Below are 15,280 nucleotides of genomic sequence, written 5' to 3'. Positions count from 1 at the left end.
GTCATTCATGGTTTTAGAAGTGTGACCGGCATTCCCACAGCTCCTGCTGCCCAGGCCTGGCTGACTCCTCAGTTGTGTCTTCTGGTGCCACGAAGGCTAGGTGACATGTCCTAGGTGCCATAACTGTTAAGTGACGTGGCTGCTGCCTGCCCCCTTGACACGGATCATCTTGTAGAAAGTTGAACAAGACCACAGCAGTGACGCCCACAATGGGGCCCTGCAGGCCTGCTTCCCGAGGTCTCACCCGTGTCTTGTGCAGAGCTACATTTCTCCGTGCTACTTCCCATTAGCCTTTCTTGTGCAAGTCTGTTGAAAATAAATTCAGCTCTTGGTTAAGAGAATTAGTCTCCTTTATTCTGAAAGGTATTTTCACTGTGCCACTTTATTTTTCTAAATTTATTCTCCAAGAAGTTATGTAACTAATATCTCAGTATATTATTCTTTTAGAAAGTAAAGCGTTATGATACTGGGGTTTCAATTCAGGGCCTCCCGCTTGCTTGTTCTGTCACTTCAGCATGCCTCTAGCCCTTTTTTTTGTGTTATTTTTCTAGTAGAGTTTTTTCCCCACCTCCCCATCCCAGCTGACCTGAACTGCAGTCCTCCTATTTCTACTTCCCATGTACAAGGATGACAGACATACGTCACTATGACTAGCCTTTTATTGCTTGAAATGAGGTCTTGAGAATTTTTTTTTTACCTGGGCTGACTTCCAACCACGATATTCCCAGTCTGAGCCTCCCAAGTAGCCAAGATTATGCATGTGAATCACTACTGTAGGCTTAAAGTATTATTTTAATTTTATTTTGCTGGTATTGGGGTTTAAACTCAGGGCCTTGCCCTTGCACAACTTGCTGGCTCAACTGGTGCTCTACGGCTTGAGCCACTCTTCCAGCTCTGCTTTTTATAGACAGAGTCTTGTGGATTTTACTGCTTACACTGGCTTCAAACTATGATCCTCTAGGTATCAGATGGCACCACACCCATTCTGAAGTAGTATTAATGTTATTGTGCCAGTCCTAGGACTTGAACTCAGGGCCTGGTTGTTATTCCTGAGCATTTTTGCTCAAGGCTAGCACTCTACCACTTAAGCCACAACTCTGCTTCTAGTTTTTTCAGGTAGTTAATTGGATACAAGAAGCTCACAGACTTTTCCTATCCAGGTTGGCTTCGAACCATAATCCATAATACTCAGAGCCTCCTGAGTAGCTGGGATTACAAGTGTGAGACTCCAGTGCCCACATAAACTATTTTCCCCTTTGTGCTTTATTCTTGTCCTCCCCCAGCAATGACCACTGAGAGTGTGTGTGCATGTGTGCACACTTCTCAACAATTGACATATTGTCTATGTTCATAGGGAGTACTTGGTGTTATTTAGTTTAACATTCCTTTTATCATTCCACCCCATCTTAGTTTTGTGTTCTGCCCCTGTTGATAGCTGTGTCTTTTGTTGTATTTTCAAATTTTCTTCACGCAGTTGAGTGACCACTTCTTGTCTAGCTGCAGACTTCAGAGGTCGTGGGCTGTGCACATTTTTGAGGCTGGATTGCTCCCTCAGTGTCTGTGCAGCAGGAGGGAGCCATCTTCTTGTGTCCACAACTGCTTTGGGATGAAACTTCACCCCGTGAGGGGCCACACTCGGCTCTGCACCCCTGCTGGTCGAGGCAGCATCACACCTTACGGTGTTCTTCCTCTGTGGCACTCACAGCATCTGGCAGGATTTCTGTATCTACCTCCTGACAAGTCTACTTGTTCAGTGTCTGCTAATTCTCAGGTTACCTCTAATCACAGTTGCATTTGTGCGTGCAGCAGACAGACACAGGAGCTGTAGAAAATAACAGCATATATGGTAACACCTGTCTGGGTCCTGGGAAATTAGACTTAAGGGTGAGGTAGAGTGAGGCAGGGGCATCCACCATTGTCGGTCTCTTATCCTGAAGTTATTGATGGGGCCGGGCTCTGCTGAGCAGGTGGTTGAGTGGCTCTGGCCTTGCTCTGCAGATGCTTCCTGCCTCCCTCGAGTAACTCATCAATCGCTAGAACTGCTGTCTCTCAGTCCTCTGACTCCCCTTGGAATGGCCTTCTCACCTCGTTCAGATCCCACTGGGGAAGGGCTCCACATGGTGCTGGCCACATGCTGGGACGTTGGTGTGCTGCTAGTGTGTGTTCCTCAGCTGGGAGGTGCAGGAGAGGCACGGCTTGTCCCGGTGGATGGACATGTACTATGGCATCCACGGTGGTGTTTCGGTTACAACTCAATATGAAGCAAAGACAAACCAGTCCTGTTTCTCATCTCTATCAGCTCCTTTCCCTAAGGGCTCCTGCCTTTGCTTGAAGCAAAGGTTTGCCTTTGCTGATTGCTTAAAGCTGCAGCTCTGCGAAGAACCACTTCTGACACCTTTGGGGAACTTGAAAATACAGAGAAGTACAGACCATGATTTCAAAATGGTCCATCTTCTCGCTGCATTCATTAGCCACCTGCCATCCACATGCTTGTGGAGGTCATGTCTTGTCTAAGCGCCTGCTGTAAGCAACTATACTAGTCACGTGCCAGTTACAAGCAAGGCCATCATAAAGGAAGTGTCCCCTGCATCCTTTACAGCTTAGCCTCCCTTTTCCCTCCCTGGGTGACCACGGTGGAGGGTCCCTTCTGTACGCTTGGTTCTGTACTCACAGGACACCCCCCGGACATGCACAGTGGGGTTGTTCTGTGCTCTGGCATCATTGTATCTGCAGCAGTGCACCCTGGTTAGGGACGCAGTAGTTTCCCCCCATTTTCCTCGTATATCATTTTGCTTCTGTTTGGCCATATTTTTATAAGCTGTATCTTGTTTTTATTGTGTTTCTATGGACCGCATCTCATTTATCTATCTTGCCATATTTCTTTTGTTTTGTTTTGGTTGGTCGTGGGGCTTGAACTCTGGGCGAGGACACTGTCCCTGAGCTCTTCAGCTCAAGACTAGCGCCCTACCCCTTGAGCCACAGCGCCACTCCCTATCTTGCCATAATTCTGTACACTGCTTTCATTAGTCCACTCCTCTGATGGACACTTGCTGCTGTAGTGGTTTCTTGAAGCACTCAGGATTTGCTGAGTTTCCTCGGCTCTGTGTGTGTGTGTGTGTGTGTGTGTGTGTGTGTGTGTGTGTGTGTGTGTGTGTGTGTGTGTGTGTGTGTGTGTGTGTGTGTGTGTGTGTGTGTGTGTGTGTGTGTGTGTGTGTGTGTGTGTGTGTGTGTGCACACGTGTGTATAGCCCAGCACCCCTGAGCTGGCCACCCACACATTTGTCACTTTGTCTCACGGTGGGCCTAGTCCAGGCGCTTTCCAGAGTGGCAGTGCAGGGCAGCTCGTCCCCCCCATCCCAGCAGAAGCCGTCGTCCCCTCAACACCAGCAGCGTCCACTCTGCTGGGCAGGCTCTAAGAATACCATGCTGCATGTCTGGACTGCCGCTCCCCAGCAGGGGAGACAAGTAGCCATGAGTGTGTGGCCTGGTGGGGCTAGGGATGTGGCTCTCTCTGGCCCTGGCCAAGGTTTGGTGCTGCCCCACTGACCATGCCTGCTGTCTCCTCAGCTCCGGGGAAGGCATCTGGTCGAGCCAGGGCTGTGCGCTCACAGAAGGAAACCTCAGCCACTCCGTCTGCCACTGCACGCACCTCACCAACTTCGCCATCCTCATGCAGGTGGTCCCTCTGGAGGTAGGTGCTCCTGTGGCCTGGCATCGGCTGAGCAGGCCCTAGACCCACGGCCAGGCTGTGCCGTTCTTTTTATGTCCCCGGGAATGACTGGACCCACTGTTACCAAGTTTGAAGGGCAAGTTGAAGGTGACCTGATGCACATGGAAAGCCCACAGTGAGGGGAACTGGAGGGGACAAGGACGCCACAGAGGCCTCTCGCCTGGAAGGGGGTTCATAGAAGCCCCTGGGCTGCCTGCCCTTGGGGAGACATTCAGAGGCCGCGTAAAGAACCAGGAGGTCTTCGGAGAGGTGTGAGCACCAGCAGTGTGAGCATCAGGGGGGTCTGTGGAGAGGTGTGAGCACCAGCAGTGTGAGCATCGGGGGGGTCTGCGGAGAGGTGTGAGCACCAGCAGTGTGAGCATCAGGGGGTTCTGTGGAGAGGTGTGAGCACCAGCAGTGTGAGCATCAGGAGGGTCTGTGGAGTGGTGTGAACACCAGGAGGGTTTGTGGAGCGGTGTGAGCACCAGGAGGTCTGCAGAGCAGTGGGAACACCAGTAGTGTGAGCACCAGGAGGGTCTGCAGAATCTGCAGAATGGTGGGAGTACCAGCGGGGTCTGCAGAGTGGTATGAGCACAAGGGGTATCTGTGGAGTGGTGTGAGTACCAGGAGGTCTGCAGAGCAGTGGGAACACCAGTAGTGTGAGCACCAGAGGGGTCTGTGGAGTGGTGTGAGCACCAGAGGGGGTCTGCAGAATGGTGTGAGCACCAGGGGGTCTGCAGAGCAGTGGAACACCAGTAGTGTGAGCACCAGGGGTGTCTGTGGAGCAGTGTGAGCACCAGAGGGGTCTGCAGAGCGGTGTGAGCGCCAGGGTGGTCTGTGGAGCGGTGTGAGCACCAGGGGGGTCTGCAGAGTGGTGTGAGCACCAGGGGTGCCTGTGGAGCGGTGTGAGCACCAGGGGGGTCTGCAGAGCAGTGGGAACACCAGTAGTGTGAGCACCAGGGGGGTCTGCAGAGCAGTGGGGACACCAATAGTGTGAGCACCAGGGGTGCCTGTGGAGCGGTGTGAGCACGAGGGGGGGTCTGTGGAGCAGTGTGAGCACCAGGGGTGCCTGTGGAGCGGTGTGAGCACCAGGGGGGTCTGCAGAGCAGTGTGGGCATCAGGAGAGTCTGTGGAACGGTGGGAGGGCCAGGAACATAGGGAGTGGTGGGTAGGGGCACCAGGGACCACCAGGAAGTTGCAGAGCATTGTGCAGTTTTAGGGAGAAAGGGAAGAGGTGCATTCCACAAAGTCACAAGAACAGGATCCCGAAGCACTCTGATGATAAATCTGTCACCACTCACTGGTGACACTGGATTTAGACAGTCTGTGGGTGTCTTAGTGGGAGAAGATCATATCCATTCATTGCCAGAAAAAGTTGATTTGAAAATGGTCTAAAATTATCCCTGCTAAAATTGAACCTTCTCATGAATGTTAAAGAAATTAAGGCAGATCCCACAAGTGTTAGCAAATGTGCGACATGTTCATGAGTTAAAAAGGCCCATACGTGACCTATGTCCCTGCCAAACCCACCTCTTCTGCAGAACACTGAGCTTGTCCTGCGGGGTGGGGCTGGGGCTGGGGCTGGGGCTGGGGCGGGGCTGGGCTGGGGCTGGGGCTGGGGCTGGGGCTGGGGCTGGGCGGGGCGGGGGCGGGGCGGGGGCTGGGCTGGGGCTGGGCGGGGCGGGGGCTGGGCTGGAGCTGGGGCTGGGCGGGGCGGGGGCGGGGCTGGGGCTGGGCTGGGGCTGGGCTGGGCTGGGGCTGGGCTGGGGCGGGGCGGGGCGGGGCGGGGCGGGGGCGGGGCTGGGGCTGGGGCTGGGGCGGGGCTGGGGCTGGGGCTGGGGCTGGGGCTGGGCTGGGCTGGGCTGGGCTGGGCTGGGCTGGGCTGGGGCTGGGGCTGGCGCTGGGCTGGGGCTGGGCTGGCGCTGGGCTGGGGCTGGGCTGGGCTGGGCTGGGCTGGGCTGGGCTGGGCTGGGGCTGGCGCTGGGCTGGGGCTGGGCTGGCGCTGGGCTGGGGCTGGGCTGGGCTGGGCTGGGCTGGGGCTGGCGCTGGGCTGGGCTGGGCTGGGGCTGGCGCTGGGCTGGGCTGCTGCTACCGCCACACTCATGGTGCTTCTCTCAGCGTCTCTCCTGGCTTTCCCCATACCTGTTTCTCCTTGGAGCTCATTTCCAGAGGCTTTCCCAGCCTTCTCTGCAGTTCCATCAAAGAATGGGGTTCACTCAGGCAAACCCCACTTAAGTGAGCTGTGGCTAGAACTGTTGTGCTCCAGAGCTGCCCTGGAGGGGTCAGCCCTCAGGGCAGTGGCCCAGAGACCACAGGAGGCAGGTGGGGCTGGAGTGTGTGTTCTGTCTGAGGACAGGACGCAGGGGCACCGTGGTCAGGGACTCCTGAACACGGCCTGCGCTGCTGCAGGCTGGCCCTGCCAAGGCGTATGACAGGTGTCTTCTGTCCAGCACTCTAGTGGAAAGTAACACAGCCACAGGGCCAACTTGGAAAAGAAACTGCAGGAAGGTCATGAAGGAGAGCAGTGGCGTTGGGATACGGAGGGGGTGAGGACCAGCGGGCTACTGTGGGATGACAGAGTAGTGGGCTCACACAGGCGAGCTTCAACTCTCCTGTCTGGTGTCCCCACCCCACGCTCACTCATGTCCAGAGGGCCCAGAGATGCACCCTGTGGGGAGGGGGGCACCCAGGAAGGCTGTGGTGGCTACCCAGGCCTTGAACTGGCAGTAACCGGGCTGCTACAGGGCAGCTGCTTCTCCCCCAGCCATGGCTTCTCCTTAGCCATGGCTTCTCCTCAGGCCTGGCTTCTCCCCAGGCCTGGCTTCTCCCCAGGCCTGGCTTCTCCCCAGGCATGGCTTCTCCTCAGGCATGGCTTCTCCCCAGGCCTGGCTTCTCCCCAGGCATGGCTTCTCCCCAGGCATGGCTTCTCCTCAGGCATGGCTTCTCCCCAGGCCTGGCTTCTCCTCAGGCATGGCTTCTCCCCAGCCATGGCTTCTCCCCCAGCCATGGCTTCTCCCCAGGCATGGCTTCTCCCCAGGCATGGCTTCTCCCCTCCCCAGGCCTGGCTTCTCCCCCAGCCATGGCTTCTCCCCAGGCCTGGCTTCTCCCCCAGCCATGGCTTCTCCCCAGCCATGGCTTCTCCCCCAGCCATGGCTTCTCCCCAGCCATGGCTTCTCCTCAGGCATGGCTTCTCCCCAGCCATGGCTTCTCCCCAGCCATGGCTTCTCCCCAGCCATGGCTTCTCCCCAGCCATGGCCTCTCCCCAGGCCTGGCTTCTCCTCAGCCATGGCTTCTCCCCAGCCATGGCTTCTCCCCAGCCATGGCTTCTCCCCAGGCATGGCTTCTCCCCAGGCCTGGCTTCTCCCCAGGCATGGCTTCTCCCCAGGCATGGCTTCTCCACAGCCATGGCTTCTCCCCAGGCATGGCTTCTCCCCAGCCATGGCTTCTCCTTAGGCATGGCTTCTCCCCAGGCATGGCTTCTCCCCAGGCATGGCTTCTCCACAGGCATGGCTTCTCCCCAGGCATGGCTTCTCCCCAGGCATGGCTTCTCCCCAGGCATGGCTTCTCCCCAGGCATGGCTTCTCCCCAGACATGGCTTCTCCCCAGGCATGGCCTCTCCCCAGGCATGGCCTCTCCCTCAGGCATGGTCTCTTCAGTGGCTTTTCCCCAGCCTGTCCTTAGGCTTTTCCTGTAGGTTCTGGGGTGTCACTGGGAGTGCTCTGGCAAAAGTACAGGAGCCCTGGGCCAGAACAGGTTCCGGGCAGAGTCCCTCCTGGTGCCTGGCCTCAGAGAGCCTGCAATGTGACAGCCAAACAGTGGTCTAAAGGCTGATTTTGGCTTGGAGACAAGTTTCATTTGAAATTGAAACTGCCGAGGTTTCGATTTGGGAAAATTGGTAGCCAGCATTTCAGGCACAGATGTATTTTCATAAAGCTTGCCTTTCTGGTTTTCAATAAAGCAGACCTGGCCACACCAGGAACGGCTGGAGTGAGCATGGGCCACGGGCCCTGTCCTCAGCACCTGCCACCCGAAGCCCCGCTCACGTCTGCCCCCCTCCCGCCTCGGTTTGCACCAGAGGCAGTAGCCTGTCCTTCCTTCTTGTCTGAGAGGAGGATGTGTCTGCCTGGAGGGACGTGGCTTCGAGGAGCGGTGTCATGCTATCCGTGTCCTCTGGGAGCCTCCACAGGCATCTGAGTTTGTGGTCTCTGACTCAGAGCCTCCCTTGTCCTGAAGCAAACTTCAGGCCTTTCCGGTCATTTCTAAATCTGTCTGTGGGTAGGGAAGGACAGCACGGCTGGGCACACCAGGACATGCCACCCCTTCCTGGGGCAGCAGTATGTCAGCTGTACCATGGCCGCCTCCCATCTATCTACCCTGGACCCTGGTGGCAGGCCCCACGGTCGGCAGGTGCTGAGCAGGCTGCACTTGGCCAGTAGGAGGGGAGCGGGCCTCACAGGTGGATCCGCTGAGAGCCCTGGTGAGCTCCCTCGGTGCTCTCAGGCAGGGTGGGGTGGGGCAGGGTGCAGGCAGGCAGTACTGGCTTCTCTTGGGGGCGGACACAGTACAGGACCGGCTATCACACAGGCCTGGCGTGTGCCTGCAGATGACCTCAGTGAGGGCCTGTCCAAGGTGGTGCGGCCTGGTCCCTCCTCCTAACTAGAGGGCACAGTCTCCCCACAGCTGTGTGCTGAACTGGCGAGCAGGCCTCCCTGTGCAGTGCAGGGGGACCTTGCTTCCTGGGTACTATGGTGAGGACTTGGGCGGGTAGGAGATTCCACCCAGCCCAAGGATTTAGCCCAAGCACACATACTTAGTAGATACTTCCTCCATCTCAACCCAGGATCTAGCTCTGAGCAGCTAGCCTAAGAGTGCCTACCCCTGAGCATGAGGCCTGGGCCTGTCCTGGGCCCCAGGCTCTGGGCACACCGGAGTAGTGGGCGGAGCTCTCCTCTGTTAAAAGGCTGGCATTCCTGGCCATGCCAAGGGCAGTGGGGCCCTGGGATCTCTGCCCTCCGGCAGGAAGTCTGACACCTGTTGGATGAGGGGCCATGAGGAGCTCTTCCCCCTCAGCTCCTCCTCCTCCTGTCTGTCTCAGCCCACCCCGACTTGCGCTTCTCCCTCCTCCCGTCTCTCAGCTCACAGCCCCTTTGTTCTCTGGACAAAGGGTGAAGATTACGGTCCTAAAAATGTATTCGTGTATCTGAGAGATTGTTCCATCTGGGTGTCTACAGACCTGATTTCTCAGGAAACAGCTGTGTTTCCCTGGACTTGCACCGTTGTGGACATGCTTGAGGGTGGTGTCTGGACACAGTCTGTCCCTCACAGCCCCCACTCCCCCACCCCCCTCTGGCTTGGCGGAGCAGCCTGTAATTTAAACTCTGAAAGCTGTTAGAGCTGCTCAGCCGTGCTGGGTGGGCCCCAGGCCGAGGCAGCAGGGCAACACAGTGGCTGCTCTTCCCGGGCTGGGGGCGGGTGCCTACGTAGGGCACTCATGCAGGGTCTTGGCCCTGAGACGACACTGAGGCTTGTGATGGTCAGAAACCAAGGCCCCGAGGAGGAGTCCAGGCTCGCGGCCGGACAGCCAGGCAGCCCCCGGGTACGAGGAGGTGGATGGGTGCTAGAGGACCTGGGCAGCTGAGAACACCTGAAATGCCAAAACCAAGGTCACAGCCACAGGACTGGCTGGGGTGGGAAGCAGGCTCCAGGGCCCGCCAGCCTCAGGCCATTGTGTCCCTCTCTGCACCTGCAGCTCTCACACAGACACCAGGTGGCGCTGTCGTCCGTCAGTTACATCGGTTGCTCCCTGTCAGTGCTCTGCCTGGCCGCCACGCTGGTCACCTTCGCTGTGCTGTCGTGAGTCACCCCTCGCCCCCGCGCTCAGGGAGGCTGCTGGCCGCTTCCTGTAGATGTACACACCGCCCCCGCCGGACCTCCCTGGGAGCATCCTGGCCCTGCCCAGCGTCTGCACATCCTGTGCTCTGGGGGCGGGGGCTGTTCCCTGAGCTCAGGTGCCAGGAAAGGCCATGGGGCTGCCAGGGAACCTAGAAAAACAGATGAGGCTGAGAAGATGGGGACACCATGCCCCACCAAGCTGGAAAGGTCTGGAAAGGCCTCCAGCCAGGTGATATGAGTTCTTGTGAGATCCAGTTCAGCCAAAGGTAGACTCAGCCATCCCTGACCATCCTGACACAATCATCCCTGACCATCCTGCCCCTCAGCCATCCCTGACCATCCTGACAAGGCCATCCCTGACCATCCTGACAAGGCCATCCCTGACCATCCTGCCCCTCAGCCATCCCTGACCATCCTGACACAGCCATCCCTGACCACCCTGCCCCTCAGCCATCCCTGACCATCCTGCCCCTCAGCCATCCCTGACCATCCTGACACAGCCATCCCTGACCATCCTGACACAGCCATCCCTGACCATCCTGACAAGGCCATCCCTGACCATCCTGACAAGGCCATCCCTGACCACCCTGCCCCTCAGCCATCCCTGACCATCCTGACAAGACCATCCCTGACCATCCTGACACAGCCATCCCTGACCATCCTGACACGGCCATCCTTGACCATCCTGACATGACCATCCTGACACGACCATCCCTGACCATCCTGACACGGCCATCCTTGACCATCCTGACATGACCATCCTGACACGACCATCCCTGACCATCCTGCCCCTCAGCCATCCCTGACCATCCTGCCCCTCAGCCATGGCACCAGGCCTCAAGGAATGATGGTGCAAGGCAGATACAGGGGGTGGGGGGAGTGGCAGTCAGTAGCCAAGGAGAGCAGAGCGTGAGCAGTGTTGGCACATGGCGGTCCCCTCATGCGCGCCGAGGGGTGAGCTGCTTGAAGCAGGCAGGTGGGAGCTCTCTCTAAGGCTGGCCCGAGTCTCCACGCAGAGCTTTGCTGGGCAAGGGCTGCAGGTGCAGGGGTTCCAGGGCTGGAGCAAGTGAGCAGGAACAGAAAGAGCCATTTGAGCATCTGGCAAGGCTGACTCCTGGGCCATTGGGGCTGTGATAGGAGCTGGGACCTGTCACTCGGGGATAGAGTACCAGCCTTAGGTTGGGTTTTGTAAAGACCACTCTGATTGCTCTTGGAGGAATGGGTGTTGGGACCCTGTGGAGACCCTGGACAGGGAGCCCAGCTGGGGCTGAGCAGTCGCGGCTAAGCCCAGCTGACCTGGGCCTCACACCCTGCCTTCCCTTTCCTCAGCTCCGTCAGCACTATCAGGAACCAGCGCTACCACATCCATGCCAACCTGTCGTTTGCCGTCCTGGCGGCCCAGGTCCTGCTGCTTATCAGCTTCCAGGGGCAGCCTGGCACGGTGAGTAGGTGCCCGCCCTGTCCTGCCATCATCCTCTGCCTCCTGCTGGCCTCCCCACCCCCAGCTCCTCCAGAGTCATTGTCCACACCTTCTGCTGGCCTCTGCAGCTCAGAGTTCAGACCAGCCTCCGAGCAGCCTGTCAGTGGTCCTGCAGTCAATGGGGAGGGGAATTTGCATGTGCTGGGAGGGGCACTTGGACTAAGAAACTGAAGCCTGGACCCTCGGAGAAGAGAGGACTCAGGGAGGCGGAGACAGTTGCACAGCCTGCTGGAGCAGCAGGGTCTGACCTGTCTCTGCTTGGTCCCAGGTGCCCTGCCGGGCTCTCGCTATGCTTCTGCACTACTTCTTCCTGAGCACCTTCGCGTGGATGCTGGTGGAGGGGCTGCATCTCTACAGCATGGTCGTCAAAGTCTTCGGGTCAGAGGACAGCAAGCACCTCTACTACTACGGGATAGGCTGGGGTAGGTGGAGGGGCGGGCGGGGAGGGGCAGGTGGGATGGGGAGGGACACGGGGCTCGGCAAACCCCTTGGACTAAGAAACTAAAGCCTGGACCCTTGGAGAAGAAAGGAGTCAGGGAGGCGGAGACAGTTGCACAGCCTGCTGGAGCAGCAGGGTCTGACCCGTCTCTGCTTGGTCCCAGGTGCCCTGCCGGGCTCTTGCTATGCTTCTGCACTACTTCTTCCTGAGCACCTTCGCGTGGATGCTGGTGGAGGGGCTGCATCTCTACAGCATGGTCGTCAAGGTCTTGGGGACAGAGGACAGCAAGCACCTCTATGACTACTAGAGGGGCGGGGCTGGAGGACTAGGGCACCTCTGCTGTTATGGGATAGGCTGGGGTAGGCAGGAGATGCAGGGCTAGGAGAGGTCGGCGGGATGGGGAGACCAGGCGTGCTCCCCGTTGTTCTCCAGGGGCCCATATGGGAAGGACGACCAGACATCACATCATCCAGAACACTTACTACGCCTCTGACCTCATTGGGCCATTTTTCTGGGAAGCAACTTTTAGTTTTACCAGCTTTATAATTTTCAGTGATGTGTTTATTAATTTCAGTTTTAAACTTCACTATTTCCTCCCCTGGGCATTTTTTAAAGCTTTTCCTCTGCTTGCTTCTCTTCCTGTGTGTTCAGAAAAAAAACACAAGTTGTCGAGTTTTAGGACAGGCATATGTAGGTATGTGTTTTCTCCTCCCTCAGTTGCATCCATATGTTTTGATCTGGGGGACCTCATTTTTGTTCATTCCATGTGTTTTCTAACTTCTGACTCCTTTGACCCCTTGGTCATTTATGAGTGTTAATTTCCACGCTTGTGAGTTTCCCATATTTTTACTTCTACTGATTCCTAATTCCGTTCTGTTGCAGAACAAGTTGTACGATTCCAGTCCTTTGAAGTGTATCAAGGTTTGCTTTACAGCTCAGTAAATGATGGATCCTGGGAACATTCCATCTGCCCTTGAGAAGATCGCGTGTTCTGTGGGTATTGGAGGGAGCTGGTTCACAGTGATTCAAGTCCTGTTTCTTTGTTGACTTCTGTCTGCTTTTTCTCTCCATGGTTGAAAGTGAGGATTGGTGTCTCCACTTTACTGCATTCTCTCAGCTATTAGGTTTTGTTCTGTGTCTCTGGGAGCTCTGTTTAGGGGTTACACATACATTAATATTTGTCTTTCTGATAAACAGATCCTTTTATATTGAGGAGGTTTCTAGCTCCATTGTTGTTCATCTTGAGATCTGCTTTCCTGTAGCTGCTCACTACAGGGTGCATCTTTTCCTCAGCAGACTGGGGATTGAACTCAGGGCCTCTTACTTGCTAGACAAAGGCTGTATCATTGAGCCATGCCTCCAGCCTCTTTTCTGTACTTTCCACATCCACATGTCTGTGTGTTTGCAGCTGAACCATGTCTCCTGTGGGTGGGATACAGTTGGATCTTGATGCTTCTTTCCGCCTTTCCATTGGATTGTTGAACCCTTGCACATCCACACTTTGATGTATGTAGAGACTGGCATCTGCGGCGGCTAGTCTGCCGTCCTGAGTGTCAGGTGATGGCTGCTGTAACACTGTAATTCCCTTTATGAACTTCCACCTCTTAGCGACTGCTTTGTTGCTTACTCTACACAGCTTAGCATATTAAAACCTATTTCAGACTTACACTAAATTAAGCGAGATTTATTATTTCATTCTTTCACAGTTATACTGCATCTATATGTGGTACAACTCTACAGTCTGTTGTATAACTATTACTTTACTGAATCTCACGCCTCTGAAGGAGCTGAGGTAAGAAAGGAGTCAGAGCACGAATGACCGAATCTGTCGTATTATCTTCCTATTTGCAGTTTCTGCTTCGTTCGTTCTGCCCTGTGACTTCTAGCTACTATCTGGCTTTATCACCACACTCTGATAACACCTTGCTACTCAGCCTCCTCTGCACTGTTAATGAAGACTTTTTCCTTCTTGTTACAGGCCTAATACAACAACTATATAAATTTCACTTTTACTATTACTGTTTCACTCAATCATGAGAGAAGAAGGCTATGTTTTATGCTGTCTCTTATAATGCCATCATTCCCTTATTGGTACTAAGTATATTTGTGTGTGTGTGTGTGTGTGTGTGTGTGTGTGTGTGTGTGTCCATGTGTCCATGTGTCCATGCATGTATTAGAATAACCGTCAGGGCTACTTCCAGCCTGGAGAAGGTCCTGAAGTCTTCTCGTAGGGCAGGCCTAGCAGCTGCAAATTCCTCTGGGAAATGTCTCTATTTCACCTTCATTTTTAAAAGACAGTTTTGCTAGACATAGGATTCTTTTTCCTTTTGGTATTTTGCTCTCATGGACTCTAGCTCTGGAATTTTCCATGATGCCAGTTTTTAATCCGATCAGGGTTCTTGGTGTGAAGACACATTTTTTCAGGATTCTCTTTGTCTTTAAGCATTTTATTCTCTTGTGCTCTTCCGGGGTTTGCACTCTTTTCTCTCTCATTTGTGTCTGGGGGCACTCACGTTCCCTGGGGTCCACGGCTCTTGTTGCCCCTCTGGTCTCCCTTGCCCCTCACCCAGGGCAGCCCATCTTCAAGCCTACTACTTTTTCCTGCCATAGTCTTCAGCGAGGCTTTCTTCAGTTATTACACTTTTCAGCTTGGTTCTTGCCATTTCTCTTAAGAATCTTTCCCCTCCTAATTGATAATTTCTTACTGACAAGACGCTGTCATGGTGCCTTCCTTCTGTTCTTTGCTGCAGGGCGGGTCATTCTCTCCTTACACACTTGTGACAGTGCTTTGAAGTCTTCCATTCTTGAAGGTGGCTTTTGCTGCCTGCTTTCCTCTTTGTTCCGGCCACACTTCCTTCTTTCTTTATGTGTCTTAACATCTTTTATAAACTGGCTGTTTAGATGATACATTGTAGTAATCCAAATCCTGACTTCCTCTTCCATGGCTCCTTGTTTGCTAGTTTCCTGACTTGGACTGCTGGGTAAAGTGTGCTTTCCTCGCTGCCCCCAGGAGTGCAGCTGTAAGCTGACTCTTCCTGCAGGGGACAGAGGTACCTCTGTTTGCAGTCACCTCTTGTTTGCAGAGTTTGTCTGTGCCCTATGTGCTGCACAGACCACACCCTGAATGAGTGTTGAAGGAAGGGAACTCAGCCTGTCAGCTGCTCCCACCTGGATGGCCCTTCCTAGACCCGGGGGTCAGCAGAAGCCAGAGCTCTGGGGCCAGAGCTTCGACAGAGGAGCCCATAGGAGTGGGTCCTCCTTCGTGGGGAGCTGGGGAGGGAGGCTCAGGTGTAGCTGGTCCTCCCCATTCTTACCAAGATTTTCTTGAGTAAACTTCCCACAACTTTAGGGAAGCTTGTGTAATCTACTCAGACAGTCGAGGGGCCCATGGGTCTGCACGGCACTCGGTCTCCGGGTGGCTGCTCACGCACATGGTTCATTGGTTGCATTGCGCTTGCCCACCCTGGGAGTGGCAGCCAGCACAGGGGCCCTGCTTCCTCCCAGAGTTCTGTGCTGCACACCAGCACCTGACATTCTTAAAATGTTAGAAACACTGGCCGGGCATTATGGACCTGTTCCTGGCTTCTGGTTTTCTCCATAGATGCAGTTTTCACAGTTCTCATTATGCAGCAGCAGATTACACACGTTTATTTTGTGCCTTGAGTTGGCAAATATAATTTATTGAAGGATGAAGTGGAGGTAAATTATGCGTCCCTCCTGGCTGCCCTAGGGACTGGAGCAGGGGACACAGAGCCACCTCT

At 55.2% G+C, this 15,280-nt stretch overlaps 1 protein-coding gene across 1 annotated transcript in view; it reads left to right on the top strand.

The window, feature by feature from the left end:
• Window positions 1-15,280, top strand: part of LOC138815654 (adhesion G-protein coupled receptor D1-like) — a 93,436-nt gene that overhangs the window by 58,081 nt on the left and 20,075 nt on the right. Inside the window, exons 15-18 of the mRNA XM_070005068.1 lie at window positions 3,567-3,690; window positions 9,458-9,561; window positions 10,930-11,041; window positions 11,349-11,502. Of these exons, the coding sequence (XP_069861169.1) occupies window positions 3,567-3,690; window positions 9,458-9,561; window positions 10,930-11,041; window positions 11,349-11,502 (494 nt within the window). The remainder of the gene's footprint in view (window positions 1-3,566; window positions 3,691-9,457; window positions 9,562-10,929; window positions 11,042-11,348; window positions 11,503-15,280) is intronic.

This window comes from Dipodomys merriami, unplaced genomic scaffold, assembly GCF_024711535.1.
Source record: "Dipodomys merriami isolate MVZ:Mamm:240054 unplaced genomic scaffold, mDipMer1.0.p SCAF_655, whole genome shotgun sequence".
Taxonomy (NCBI): Eukaryota; Metazoa; Chordata; class Mammalia; order Rodentia; family Heteromyidae; genus Dipodomys; species Dipodomys merriami.
Note: the sequence above shows the minus strand (reverse complement) of the source record. Positions and strands in the feature narration are given on the sequence as shown.